Genomic DNA, 12,781 nt, shown 5'->3' on the forward strand with positions numbered 1-12,781 from the left:
AGCTGCTGAATCCAATAAGAAGTGTGAATGACTTTAATTAGTGCTATCACAATGCTGTATTTGCCCATGTTAGCTTATTCTCTTAGAGCTGAGCTCTGAAACTGTTTGCAAACACACACACACACACACACACACACACACTATCCTGTCTATTAGGCCTGTGGTGTGTTGCAGTAATCGCTGGCCCAGCATGATCTTACTGAAACATTGGCACCAGCATTAAGACAAACAGCCCCCTCCCTTTCAAACAAGACGACCCCCTGCTGTGCGCTAACAAGACTATAGCAACCACCCTTACCACACACACATTTTCCCCGTAGTAGTTATCCTACATGCAAGAAGACACATGCAAATGTGCATGTACAAACATTTTCATGTAGGCCACAGAAACATATTTACATTGTAAGATATAAGGGCAGGAGTTTTTTCATTGCACTGGATTGTGTCTAAATGACAGACGGCATCAAAAAGGAGTGTTTCCTTGTGGCCTTCACAACCATTTGTTTACAGAAGATTAGTGAAATTAATTTTATCAAGCTCATCTTCAATGTGAACCAGGAGTTTTGCATGCAAAACTGAGTTTATACTGGTTTCCAATTAAAAACCAGAGAAACTAGTTTGTCCATGTGGCTTTAAACAGCGAATGAGCAAAACTGTTTTCTCTTTAGATTTAGACAAGTTAAAATTTGAATGGATCAGGCACTGATGATTGGGAATATGCTGTATCATCAGCAGCAATGACAGCTCTTTTTTCCTACTTGTATAGGTTGGGACTGGAAGATGTTTGATCCACTGATTAACTTGAAAGATTATCAATGAAAACCAGCTAAAGTACAGAGCAGGCTTCACTGGGGGAAGACAGCCATATTTTTTTTGTTTAATTCATTAATTTGACAACATTAATGAACCGAGAAATCCTGTGAAATTAGTCAAAAAGCTAATTTTCAGAAACTGCCCAGATATTAAAGTAGCATTCTTAAATTCTAACTTAAGAGCTGTGACAGAATAAAGTGATCTGGTGTTGTGTAGGTACAAGATGTAATATTTCCATCCTCTGCAGATGAATCCTGTGAGTCTGCTGAGAATCTGATTTGCTTACTATTTTGGTAATGGCAATCACTACAGCACTTGATGCTCCTTATCATTTGAAGGTAGACGTTATAAATTCAGTAGAAAAAACAGCTAACATTTTAGTTTTCTCCTTCATTTCATGTTGCATTTTTGAGAAAATGAATGATTGAGTCAAGTGTTTTGACCTACAACCCACCACCAAGAGAACAGGCACTAATGTATTAAGTCCACACCCTAATTAGTTCATTTGTATCCTATTAGTTGGCTGTCTGCATTCCTATTTACATTCCTGCATAATGTATTTATTTTTTGATAACTTTTCCTTGTTTGTAAAGGGCGCTGTGACTCTGCGTCTGTGTGTGTCTCTTGGGGGAGTGCAAACAAGGGCAAAGTGATTATAACCCTTCCACCAGGGTGAACATTTTAAACAAACACCTATAGAAGGAAGTCTTGATTGACTTGACTTACTCTTCCTCTCCGCCCAGGCTGAGGGAGTGTCCTCTTCCAGCTCGTATAAAGCCAAATGCTCCCGTGTGTTACAGAGCATGCAGGCAGAGACGCGGTGCTGCACCGACACAAAGGAGTGAGAGAGAGAGGGAGGGTAGACTGGAAGTATCCACAGATTTTCAGAAAGTAAAACGCCTGTGTTGGATATCACACGTACTAAACATACTCGCAAACTGCGTGCGCATTAGCATGAGTTTGGCACTTCTCCTGGATTAACTGGACTTGCAGCCTGCTTGCAAAAAGCAAGTTCGCTCTGACTTTGGAGGACAAAACGCGCACAGAAAACAACGATGGATAGGAGCAGCCCGGGATGGTGCGTGCTGTTAACCCTGGTTCTGCACGGAACGCGCTGCTTGGCTGCCAAAGAGCTCCAGTGCCAGGAGATCTCCGTACCTCTGTGCAAAGGCATCGGCTACAACTACACCTACATGCCCAACCAGTTCAAACACGACACGCAGGACGAAGCCGGCCTGGAAGTGCACCAGTTCTGGCCGCTGGTGGAAATAAAGTGTTCCCCCGACTTGCGCTTCTTCCTCTGCAGTATGTACACACCGATCTGCCTTGAAGACTACAAGAAACCGCTGCCACCGTGCAGGAGTGTGTGTGAGCGGGCCAAAGCTGGATGTGCGCCGCTCATGAGACAGTACGGCTTCCCGTGGCCAGACCGGATGAGATGCGACCTGCTGCCCGAACAAGGCAACCAGGACACGCTGTGCATGGACTACAACCGCAGCCAGACCACCACTGTCTCTCCTGTGGTGGCGAAGCCAACCAACCGACCCTTAAAGCCGTACAACACCAAGAAGAAGAGCGGCTATGGTCGTGGGATCCCCGGTAAGCACAAACCAGCAGCGTCTACGTGTGAAACGGGATGCTTCTGCCGTGCGCCCATGGTGCCCGTTACCAGCGACAGCCACCCTCTGCACAACCGCGTTAAAACTGGACAGATCTTGAACTGTGCCATTCCGTGCCACAACCCTTACTTTACACCAGAAGAGAGGACTTTTACTGCCTTTTGGATCGGCCTGTGGTCGGTTCTGTGTTTCATCTCCACTTTTGCAACTGTGGCGACCTTTTTAATTGATATGGAGAGGTTTAAGTACCCGGAGCGCCCCATCATATTCCTCTCCGCCTGCTACATGTTCGTGTCAGTTGGATATATTGTCAGACTGATCGCTGGACACGAAGAAGTTGCCTGCAATAGAGAAAACGGCGGAGAATACATTCACTATGAAACCACTGGTCCTGCTCTTTGTACCATCGTTTTTCTGCTGATCTACTTCTTTGGCATGGCCAGCTCGATCTGGTGGGTGATTCTGTCCCTCACTTGGTTTCTCGCTGCAGGTATGAAGTGGGGTAACGAGGCAATAGCCAGTTACTCACAGTACTTTCATTTAGCCGCCTGGCTCATTCCCAGCATGAAGTCCATCGCGGTTCTGGCTCTGAGCTCAGTGGACGGGGACTCCGTAGCCGGGATTTGCTATGTAGGCAACCAGAATTTGGACAACTTGCGGGGCTTTGTGTTGGCACCGCTGGTTATCTACCTGTTCATCGGTACCATGTTTCTGCTGGCCGGCTTCGTCTCGCTGTTCAGGATCAGGAGTGTTATCAAACAAGGAGGCACAAAAACTGATAAACTGGAGAGGCTGATGATCAGGATAGGAGTTTTCACTGTTTTATATACAGTCCCGGCCACTGTCATAGTGGCGTGTTACTTTTACGAGCAGCATAACAGGCAGACGTGGGAAATTACGCACAACTGTACGTGCATGACGGACCCGAACAGGCAGAGGCCAGACTATGCTGTGTTTATGCTGAAATACTTCATGTGCCTCCTGGTGGGTATCACGTCGGGAGCTTGGATCTGGTCCGGGAAGACCTTGGACTCCTGGAGGACTTTTTGCACGCGGTGCTGCTGGGGTAGTAAAGCCTCAGCGGGCTCCATGTACAGTGACGTGAGCACTGGACTGACCTGGAGGTCTGGGACGGCCAGTTCCGTCTCCTGCCCCAAACAGATGCCACTTTCCCGGGTTTGATCAGGTGGATTGGACGCCCAGTTGCCCAATCTCATGTCATTTGACACTAAAGACTTAAAACCAGCTTTCTGGGGGCAATGTGTCATAGAGAATGATTTTTGTTTTGTTTTTAATGGGTAAATTATTAAACGTCAGTCCCCAAACTGCTAGTTAAAGTCAAGCTTTGTTCCTGAGCACTCCCCTAATGTGAAAGTTTAATGGATTTATGCTCCGGTTTGCTTATAAAACTTAGATCAGTTAGACTTATGGAAAGTGCTCTTCCCTTGCCTTCTTCCAGTGACGTCCAGGGGTTTTGAATAGAGGGTTTGAGAGGGGGAGGGGTGACTAATTGTGTTGGGATTGTCCATCAGCGTGTTGTAATTAGCACATTAATGAGCGCCTAATGGCTTCTCTTTAAATAATGAGACTGCCAGCAGCAGAACAATGTACCTGGCACGAAGAATGCAGAGTCTTATCTGGGCTTAATTGAATGCACACAGCTGACAAGATCCCCCTTGTCGATAGGTTATATGGTATATCTGAGTATCTCCTTATTCTCACTGCAAAGAGCCGCTGTGTCTTAAACACAATATTCACAATGAGACTGTTCTGCTAGAAATGAGGCCATTGCTGGGCTGTTTTGTCTACAAGATGGATTTATGCGTACATTAATCAATGCCTTAATACTGCCTCGTACGGGTTGCATTTGCGCATAAAGTGTATTTATATAATTATTGGTGTACATACATTGTACATTTGTACATTGAATTTTACGAGACTGTAAATATATATATAATTTCCATTTTGATAGAAGATTTTATTTTGAGAATAAAACAACTTTTATTGAACGTTTACTCATGTTTCCTGGTTATTCTCAATACTCGTTTCTCCTGGAATCTGACACTGTCAAACTGTGTATTTCTAAGTTTTTGTTTTTAAGTTGTTGATGCAATTCATGCCTTGAAGCAGCATCTCAGTATTCAGACTAATGAGCAGAGTGCGCAAGGTGCTAAAGTCTCAGCATCTCTGTGCGCAATGGCTGAACTATGACAGCTGTAGTTTCATTTATATTTAACTAAAACATGTAAATTGCTTTTGTAGTCACGTGGGATAAGCTCTATTAAGCGTCCCTGGTGCTGCAGATTTACATGCTGTGAGACGAGGAGAACAATATCGGCACGGCAATGGTGAAACTACAGGTGGTCTTCTTAGTTTAAAGCCCCCTGCGCTTAAGATTTGTTATTAACTGTTGACTTCTGTTCTCTGTCGAGCTTAATGTCTCACATTTTACTTTATCCCACATAGATCGCCCAGTCTTCAGTTATTCGTTTTTGGAACAGCGGTAGTGGAAGAGGGACATTTGTTATTCCCGGTGTTATTTTTGGTTTGGCCATCAGAAGTTAAAGAAGAAACCGTCTGTTAAGCCAGGACAAAAAATGCTTATTATAAGAGGTTTAAGCTGAAGGCTCCCATAACTCTTAATAAGATGGATCATTTACAAATGTGATGACCGAGGCTTCTAATTAAGACGTCAGAGAGGAGAGACAGATTTGAAACTCTCTCCATCGTGATCACGTCTCTGCAGTGTGTGGTCCGCTTATCCTGTTGAACATCATCACCCCATTGTGGTTCTATTTGTGTCCATAATTTGGAAAAGGAAAAAAATGATTCCTGTTCTCCAGCATGATAAATCCACACGCTATTCATAAACTCAAATGTTACAGCAAAACCTTATGTGTTCAAAATTGGGGGGGAAATTGTACTTCGCTAAGAACGAGGGAAACGATAATAAAATGCCGCCATCTTCTGGTCAAATTATTAAAAGCTGTCAGCCATCAGTGACTCACAAAGCACAAAACTAACAGTAGCAGCTACAAATTAGTTTAATTTAACATAAAGCCTGAAAAACCTTCGTTTAATCTGAGAGTATGAAGATAAGGCTCAACTCTTATGTAAGATAATGCCTCTAAAAACAATCTGTCATCTTAATGAAGATCCTTTCAAAAATTTCCATTTCCTTTTTCCCCAAACACTCCCAGTTAAAGCTGTAAAGTTTCCATACATCACAAATCATATGGAAAATTAAATTAAATACATATTTTACGAATTTTCAAATCAAAAATAAGGAGAACAGTTGTCTTCACCTATTAAGTGGTCAGTGATTTATTTATTATTTTTTTGTGAATAGGTGTTTATTCTGTTTATGGGGTTTGTTTTATTACTATTTTTAGGTAAACATATGGACATTTCTGACTCCAACATTAAATGGCTTTTAAGTGACCTGATTCTGTCTGCACACAGGGCATCAGTTCGAATCACTTATTTCCTACAGAGGCCATTTTGACATGTTTCAATTTGTCTCAGAACAAATTGCTCTGCCACTACTTGTTAGGCATGAGACAAGTTTGCTTCCTCTTCCCGTGGTGTGTGTATATTTGTGTTGTGGCAGGGGGGTTGGGCATGCTCCCTTAAGCCCACAAGCAAAAAATCAACAGAGGAAATGGGTCGAGAGGTCGTGCCCGATCCATCTCCTTCTAACATAAACAAGACACTGACTTGCCAGTTCAGCTCATCACAGCCAGATCCTATTGGTAAAACCCAGAGAGCCCAACTCGTCTTAGTTTCCTCCAATTAGGATCTTTGTGAATGCAGTCTTTGTATAATGACCTAATTCGATGTCAAACTGACTGGTTGGGAATAAATCATGTTAAGATGTCTGAATGGCTTATATGGGCTGTTAAAGGTCACATAGCAATAGGAACCTTTAATTTCATAGAGTATACAGAGCTGGGGGGAGAGCATTTAGCTTTCATTATCAACCATTGTCATGTCAGGGCTGATTTACAATGCAATCTTAAGCAAACAGTGCTAACTGACAGGTCTGTGATGGACGGAGGACCTCACTGCTTTCTGTCTCGGAGCATGCTAGAACAAATGCCACATTACTCTGAAAAGAAGTGTTTAAGGAAAATGAATGACTTAAAAATAATAATAAATAGCTGCATGAGAAGTTTGACAAGCCAATGTGGCCAAATGAAAACCTGCTTTCTAAGCTCTACAGTGTCATAAAATTAGCCCACTGATATTCTAATAAGCTTATAAGAAATAATTTTTAATACCACTAGGTAAAAGTGAATGTTTTTTTATTTATCTGTGTAGTTTTTGACAGGATTACATAAATGCTATTAAGACCCATCAAGTTTACTCTACCTGCATTTTTAAAATCGCAAATGCCTACATGTCAAGTTATGCGAGGTGAAGGGTGCAGAGGTCACAGGTCAGAGGTCATATTTGTCTGGCATGCAGGGGCAAAAAGATCAGCCCACTAAATAATTATTAGCTGTAACTTGATCGCTTTGGACATATCTGATTGTGCAGAATGGATTCCTCCAGTAAATGTCTTAATGATTAAAACATCCACTTTGTTTTAGATGTTTTTAATTTTTAATTTTATTTTCATTTTTCTTACAAGCAGGGACAGAGTGAGCAAAGATTATCTTTCACTTGAAAATCAGAGTTATGACCAGGGTTAATAGAATATGATTGATGTGGGCATTTGCCGTAAAGTTTATGGTTCATTTAAAAAGTGTAGGTGCTAGCACTTTTGGATCTCTAATACAAACATGAATCCAAAACAGAGTCCAAGATGCAGAGTAACAAACAATGCAAATGGCAAGATAACACAGAGGGAAAGAGGCAGGCAGGAAATCAGTACGATGCAACAAGGGAACACAGGTAAGAGAAGGTTACTTGTACACATAAGGGGATGAGAGAGGTGGAGAAAACCAGAACATGGGAACACCAGACACCAGGAATCTGAAAATGCAGGATTACAAGTGTAAAAAATAAAATAAAATTAAAAAAAACTCAACCTACAACAGAGATAAAACAAAAGGGTTGAAATAATAAATAAAACGCAAACTTGGGAAACAAACTGAAGATTTTTAATAATAAACAGGATTCAAAATGACATGACAAATAACGCTTTAGTAAGACACTAGAAAAGGGGCTTCTAAGTGTTTATGCTTTAGAAGAAATGATAATTGCATCAAGGTCCTTTTTAATGATGTACATAAAGCATAAGCTTTGCTCACAGCACAAGCCAGGGAAATGCTGGCTGAAACATTTTCTCCTTTTCAAAAAGATTTTCATGTGTTTGCTGAAATTAATTCGTGAGCTTTTTTGTCTTCTGCTTCGGCTCTTTAATAAGCTAATCTGCAGACAAGAAGCCACAGCTACTGTAAGAAAACACCTGAAAGCTATTCAACATTTCTTCACATAGGCTCGTTGTCTCTCTCTCTCTCTCTCTCTTATTTATTTATTTATTTATTTACGCTCCAATCCCTGTATCAAGAACATCAAAGGGGGCATGATAGATTTTCTCTTTCTCTGTATAGTCATCAGGGACAACCTTATCCTCCCATTCATCTCAGCTACATCCTCATAGGTGAGAAGGGTGCTGAGGGATCAATATTTTTGATGCCTCTGACATCTTCTCTGATGTGCTGCTGTGGTCAATGTTGAGTTTTCCCTCTTACTTCTCAATCTCCTCCGTCTGTCACCCATGAGATCCGACCGCGTTATAACACCGGAGGCGCTCGCAGGTTGATGCGTCAACTCCAGCTGAGGATCGATGAGAAGTCTAAGTGTCAACTCTTAATTCTCTGCTTTGTACTGATATACAACACAGACTCCACAAAAGAAGAACTTGGTTTCAGAATTAAACATTTAACAATGAATGAAATATGCATTTATTTTTTTATTAAAAAATGGAAACTGACCAGAGCTTTAATCAAAGAAATAATGGATCACACTTACATGGAAATGTAAGCATTAGTTATGTTTTATCAATCATTACAGTCTTGTATATGATTTACTTTTATAGGTGTTGAACTAAATTGAACTGAGTTGAGCTAAAAAAATTGAATTGACGCTCACTCCTTTCTGTCCTGTTGGCTGTGTTTCTCCTTTCTTGACCAGAAGGTGGCAGTAAAAGCAGTAATCAGCAAACTATTAAAGAAAATCATTGAGCTGTAATTATTAAATAATCACCCATGACATTGAACCCAAAACCAGAAGTATATAAAGACATTAATGGGTTTCCATTGATAAAGTTCTGTGCATGGCTTCCCTGATTTGGTTGAGAAGAAATTCATTGACTGCAAAGTTCATAATGACAGTGTCCATGCTGTTGGGCCTGAGTGAGAATAATTGTGTGCAGCGAGGTTCCTAAATCTGGAGAAATGCCTACAGTAAGGAAATAAGAGATGTCCAGCTATCACATATCAGCATAATGCATAGATGTCCACATACTTTTGCTTTAATCACATTTTTATGGAGTTTTAGACACTTCTGTAAAAGGTTCTGTGTGTAAACATCTTTTAATTAGCTGGTCTGACCTGTGAAGCAACACCAGTGACAGTGCAGTCCTTTGTCAGAGCACCCAGCTGATGACGTGCCAGCCTCCTAATACTGCTTTGTGTTTTAGCTGCCCCAAATAGCACAGCAGGACAATGAGAAGAGCACGAGGCATGTGTTAAGGAGTCATGCAACACTGTAGGTGCTCTATTGTTTTGTTCACAGTCACTGATTTAAACAGACTGAGCTCAGTAATTACATAGAACTACTGCATGACAATGGACAGTAAATGTTTCTTTGAATTTAAAATAGTGGTTCGCACTGTTGCTTCACAGCAAGAAGGTCCTGGGTTCAAATCCACAGAAAGGATGAGGCCTTTGCGTGTGGGTACTCCAGCTTCTAGGAGTTTAGGATAACTGGTGACTCTAAATTGCCCATAGGCGTGAATGTGAGTGCCCCTCTGTGTTGGCGCTGTGGCAGACTGGCAACGTGTCCAGGGTGTACCCTGCTTCTTGTCCTATGGGGCTGGGATAGGCTGCCAATCTGAATTAGATGAGCAAATAAAGATGGATGGAAAGTCATCAAAGTATTGTTTTTCTGCACAAGTTTAGATATTTATATGGCGGAAATGTCACATAACTGTGTTTAAAAATGACTTCACACAGAAATTGTCTAAGTGCACAAAGAAACCAACAGTTCTTACTGTGAGACAAATAATAAAAGACGCACAACAAATAATCAGTTACTCACGGGAGAGAGTAGATTACTCAAATGATGAAACAACAGCAATGTAAAGCCTGACATTCACAGAAAATATTCATCAACTGCCCATCAACTACTCCTGTACTCTGTTGATGTTCTCCTTCATTAGAAACAAACTGTGCGCCTTTACTGTCAGAAAAAAGCAAAGAATAGATCTAATGTGTCATGACGGCATTATTTCATCTTTTTAGCAGCAGCACTCCCTGACCTGCACGTTAAAATGTAAAAGTTTGCTTTGCATGTTGAGCTGATCTTGTTTGATGGAGGTGACTAGGCTGAAGTCTGATGTAACCTGAGCAGGGTTAGCTTAAGTCAGGTCATGGCGAGGTCATCAGCTGGTCATATGAGAGGTCAGAAGTCAGGTTGGTGTGCATTGGTTGTGGCTGCTAGACGCACTGCGAGACACAGTAATCCAGACAACAGCTGAGCACTGTTACCGCTACTTTATTAAGGTCAGCCTCGATGAAGCAGTCGGGGATTTTTTCCTTACTTATTTTGAACGCCTCCTTTTCTCATAATGAAACAAAAATAGCTCAGGGTGTAAAATTAAACATGCTCAGACCTGCCATGACTGTTTCATAGTGTTAACAGTGAATTTTGTCGTATCAAGATGGCTTTGATTCTTAGAATTTAGCTTTTTTTTTCGTCATGAAAAAAATGTATTTATTTCTAATATGTAGCTGCTCAACATGTAACATTTGACATGCTGAAATACAAAATCTGCACTGTGTGTTTTAAAGCAGCATTAAATGATTTTGAGCCACTTGGAGGAAATTGAAGAAAATGTAAAGCAAAACTCTGACACATTATGTTCTTTTAATGTTGGCATGATGTACATGTTAGTTAGCATTTGTGTTTACATGTATAGAGAAGCACTACAGCATGGTTAGGACCGTTTTCCTTCTCCTTTTAGCTCTGGTGTTAATCTCCAACAATATCTGTATTCATTAGTAGAAAAACAACTTTAGGTTTCTAGCTGGTAACTTTATTTTTCTGCAAAATTAAAAGGATAAACACATTTTATGAGAGTGGAGTGGTCATCAAATCAAAACAACATGCTAAAAGATAATAAAGTTCTGTAGAGCTGGAGGAAGCTGCAGGGCTCTCGCTATGAGGTCCCTATTTCAGAATTTACAGTATTTTATCAACTGTAAATTTTATTAGTCCATAATTCCCAGAACTTCCTGGTAAAGAAGAATTTATTTATTCACATCTAACAAAATATTTGGTTTTGTTAATGAGGTAAATGTGTGTGCAGGGCCAATAATGAACAGCCACGGTCAGCCAATTAGACCCATGCTCTCTTGTCTTGAGAGCCGTCGTTACGGCACTGCCGGATTGGTGTTGTTGCTCTGGGGTTCGTTGGTGATTCCTTGTCTGTTTGAGAGAACAGTGGAGGTTTTAAGTGGTGCTGAGGGGCAAAGTGAGATGACACTGATGTGCTTGTGGGTGACCGAGGCTTCACTTCTTTGCCATCTGTATTTTCTGGCCTCTTGTCATTAGCTGCACTAGTTCTAACCGTGGTCCCAACACTCGCCTTCATTTGAAAAAGTCCACTATTTGCCACAACTCCATCAGCAGGTTTTTCATCTCTGAGGCCATTCACCTTTGAGCTTCCACTTGGGCTGGATCGTCTGGTTAAAAGAATATCAGTGTCTTCTGTCACAGTTGCCACTCTAAACATGCTGTTTTGCTCTCTATTACTTATCTCCTCCATCAGCATCTCCCTCTTCCTCCTCCACCTCAGCATTGCTTTCACAGAGTTCACCAAATCAACCAAACTTAACAGGACTGATAAAAACGCAACGCAGAGCATGAAGTTGAGCATTAAGTTCTTTTCTGTTGGTCTGGATATGTAGCATTCAACTCCAGATGTGCAGGGAGCCTCATAACAGAGGAAACTCTTAGGAATCGACAAACCAAAGAGAAAGAACTGGGCTGCGCTAAAAATAGCTTCTAGAAGAATTCGTAGAATTATAACTATGAAGTAAGCGCCGTAGAAGCGTGGCGCTCCCACGCATGACCTCCCAAGTGGGAGGTCATGAAGCAGGGCTTTATGCGAGGACGACTCTCTCGAGGATTCTGAATTCTCGCTGCAAGGCGAGCCTCCTCGACTCCTGCCCCAGTAGAAACCTCCAAAATAGGGACATGACAAAACTTTGTGCATGATGTAGGTGGCAAACATCAAATGGGGAAGACCGAGAAGAGTAAGGTGGAAGAGCCAGAGACGGAGGACAGAGACGGGAGCAAATAGATCAAAGCACACGTTAGAGCAGCCTGGCTGCATGGTGTTACAGTTAAATCTGTCCTGTTCGTCACTAAAGAGCGTGAAGCCGGCCAGGAGGAGGACAAGCAGACGGAAAACCAACATCAGTACCCACCAGGTTTTGCCTGTAATGAAGATGGTGAATATGTCTGAATATGTGCTACCAAATCTTTTCAATGCCTAATAAGTAGCTGTATTTTTTAAGTAAAGTTAAATACAGCTAAATAAGCATATAATGTATTAATGTTAGTAATTTAAAAATAATAGCAACAGTAAATTGTCACAGGAAATCCTTTTGTCGTGTTAAGAGTGATAAATCATTATAAAGCACCCGCTTATACACAAATAATTCATGAAAACGTTTTAATGATTTCACTCGTTAATTTGAATATTCTGCCACACCGACTTACCAATAAAGGACACATTTTGATTTATAGTGATGAAGAATATCTCTTTTGCCCCCATCATCCTCATTCAACGCCTCTTTTAAACTGGCAAGTCCGACTTCTGATGATGTTTCGAGGTGATGTCCCCCGAGTTGCTCTCTCCTTTAACTTGCTTCTAAAATCACAATGCTGATCGTCAGCGCTTCCCACTAAACACACTGACCTCTAACGCGCTGATAGTGCCTCTTACCCTGTCTGCAGAGCACAGGACCTGCGGAGAGAGCTATTCTTACCGTGCTGCCATCAAAGCATTGTTGGGATGTCTAGGTACAAGTCAACTTTACTGGAAACTGGCCGTCACACTCACACATGGCCAGGTTTGTTATCTGTTAATCATCCGCTAAAGTGAAACAGGC

At 41.5% G+C, this 12,781-nt stretch overlaps 1 protein-coding gene and 1 pseudogene across 1 annotated transcript; one reads left to right on the forward strand and one right to left on the reverse strand.

Annotated features, from left to right (window-relative positions):
* The first annotated feature begins 1,632 nt into the window (after positions 1-1,632).
* LOC147307921 (frizzled-8 pseudogene) lies at positions 1,633-4,445 on the forward strand (annotated as a pseudogene).
* A 6,556-nt stretch (positions 4,446-11,001) lies between these two features.
* Positions 11,002-12,453, reverse strand: LOC147307922 (gap junction delta-4 protein-like). The gene is made up of 2 exons (XM_086271064.1): positions 12,390-12,453; positions 11,002-12,104 (listed from the first exon to the last, which is right to left on the reverse strand). The coding sequence occupies exons 1-2, from the start codon at positions 12,451-12,453 to the stop codon at positions 11,002-11,004; spliced, it is 1,167 nt and encodes a 388-aa protein (XP_086127190.1).
* Between the last annotated feature and the right edge of the window lie 328 nt (positions 12,454-12,781).

This window comes from Aulonocara sp. 'chitande type north' Nkhata Bay, linkage group LG18, assembly GCF_057382095.1.
Source record: "Aulonocara sp. 'chitande type north' Nkhata Bay isolate Kocher_YH1m ecotype deep benthic linkage group LG18, A_spYH_male_GT1.1, whole genome shotgun sequence".
Lineage (NCBI taxonomy): Eukaryota > Metazoa > Chordata > Actinopteri > Cichliformes > Cichlidae > Aulonocara > Aulonocara sp. 'chitande type north' Nkhata Bay.

Coding starts and splice junctions, on each gene's coding strand:
- LOC147307922 (XM_086271064.1), bottom strand. CDS start 12,453: ATGAGGATGATGGGGGCAAAAGAGATATTCTTCATCACTATAAATCAA. Junction 12,105..12,389: donor TCAAAATGTGTCCTTTATTG/GTAAGTCGGTGT, acceptor TCTTCATTACAG/GCAAAACCTGGTGGGTACTG.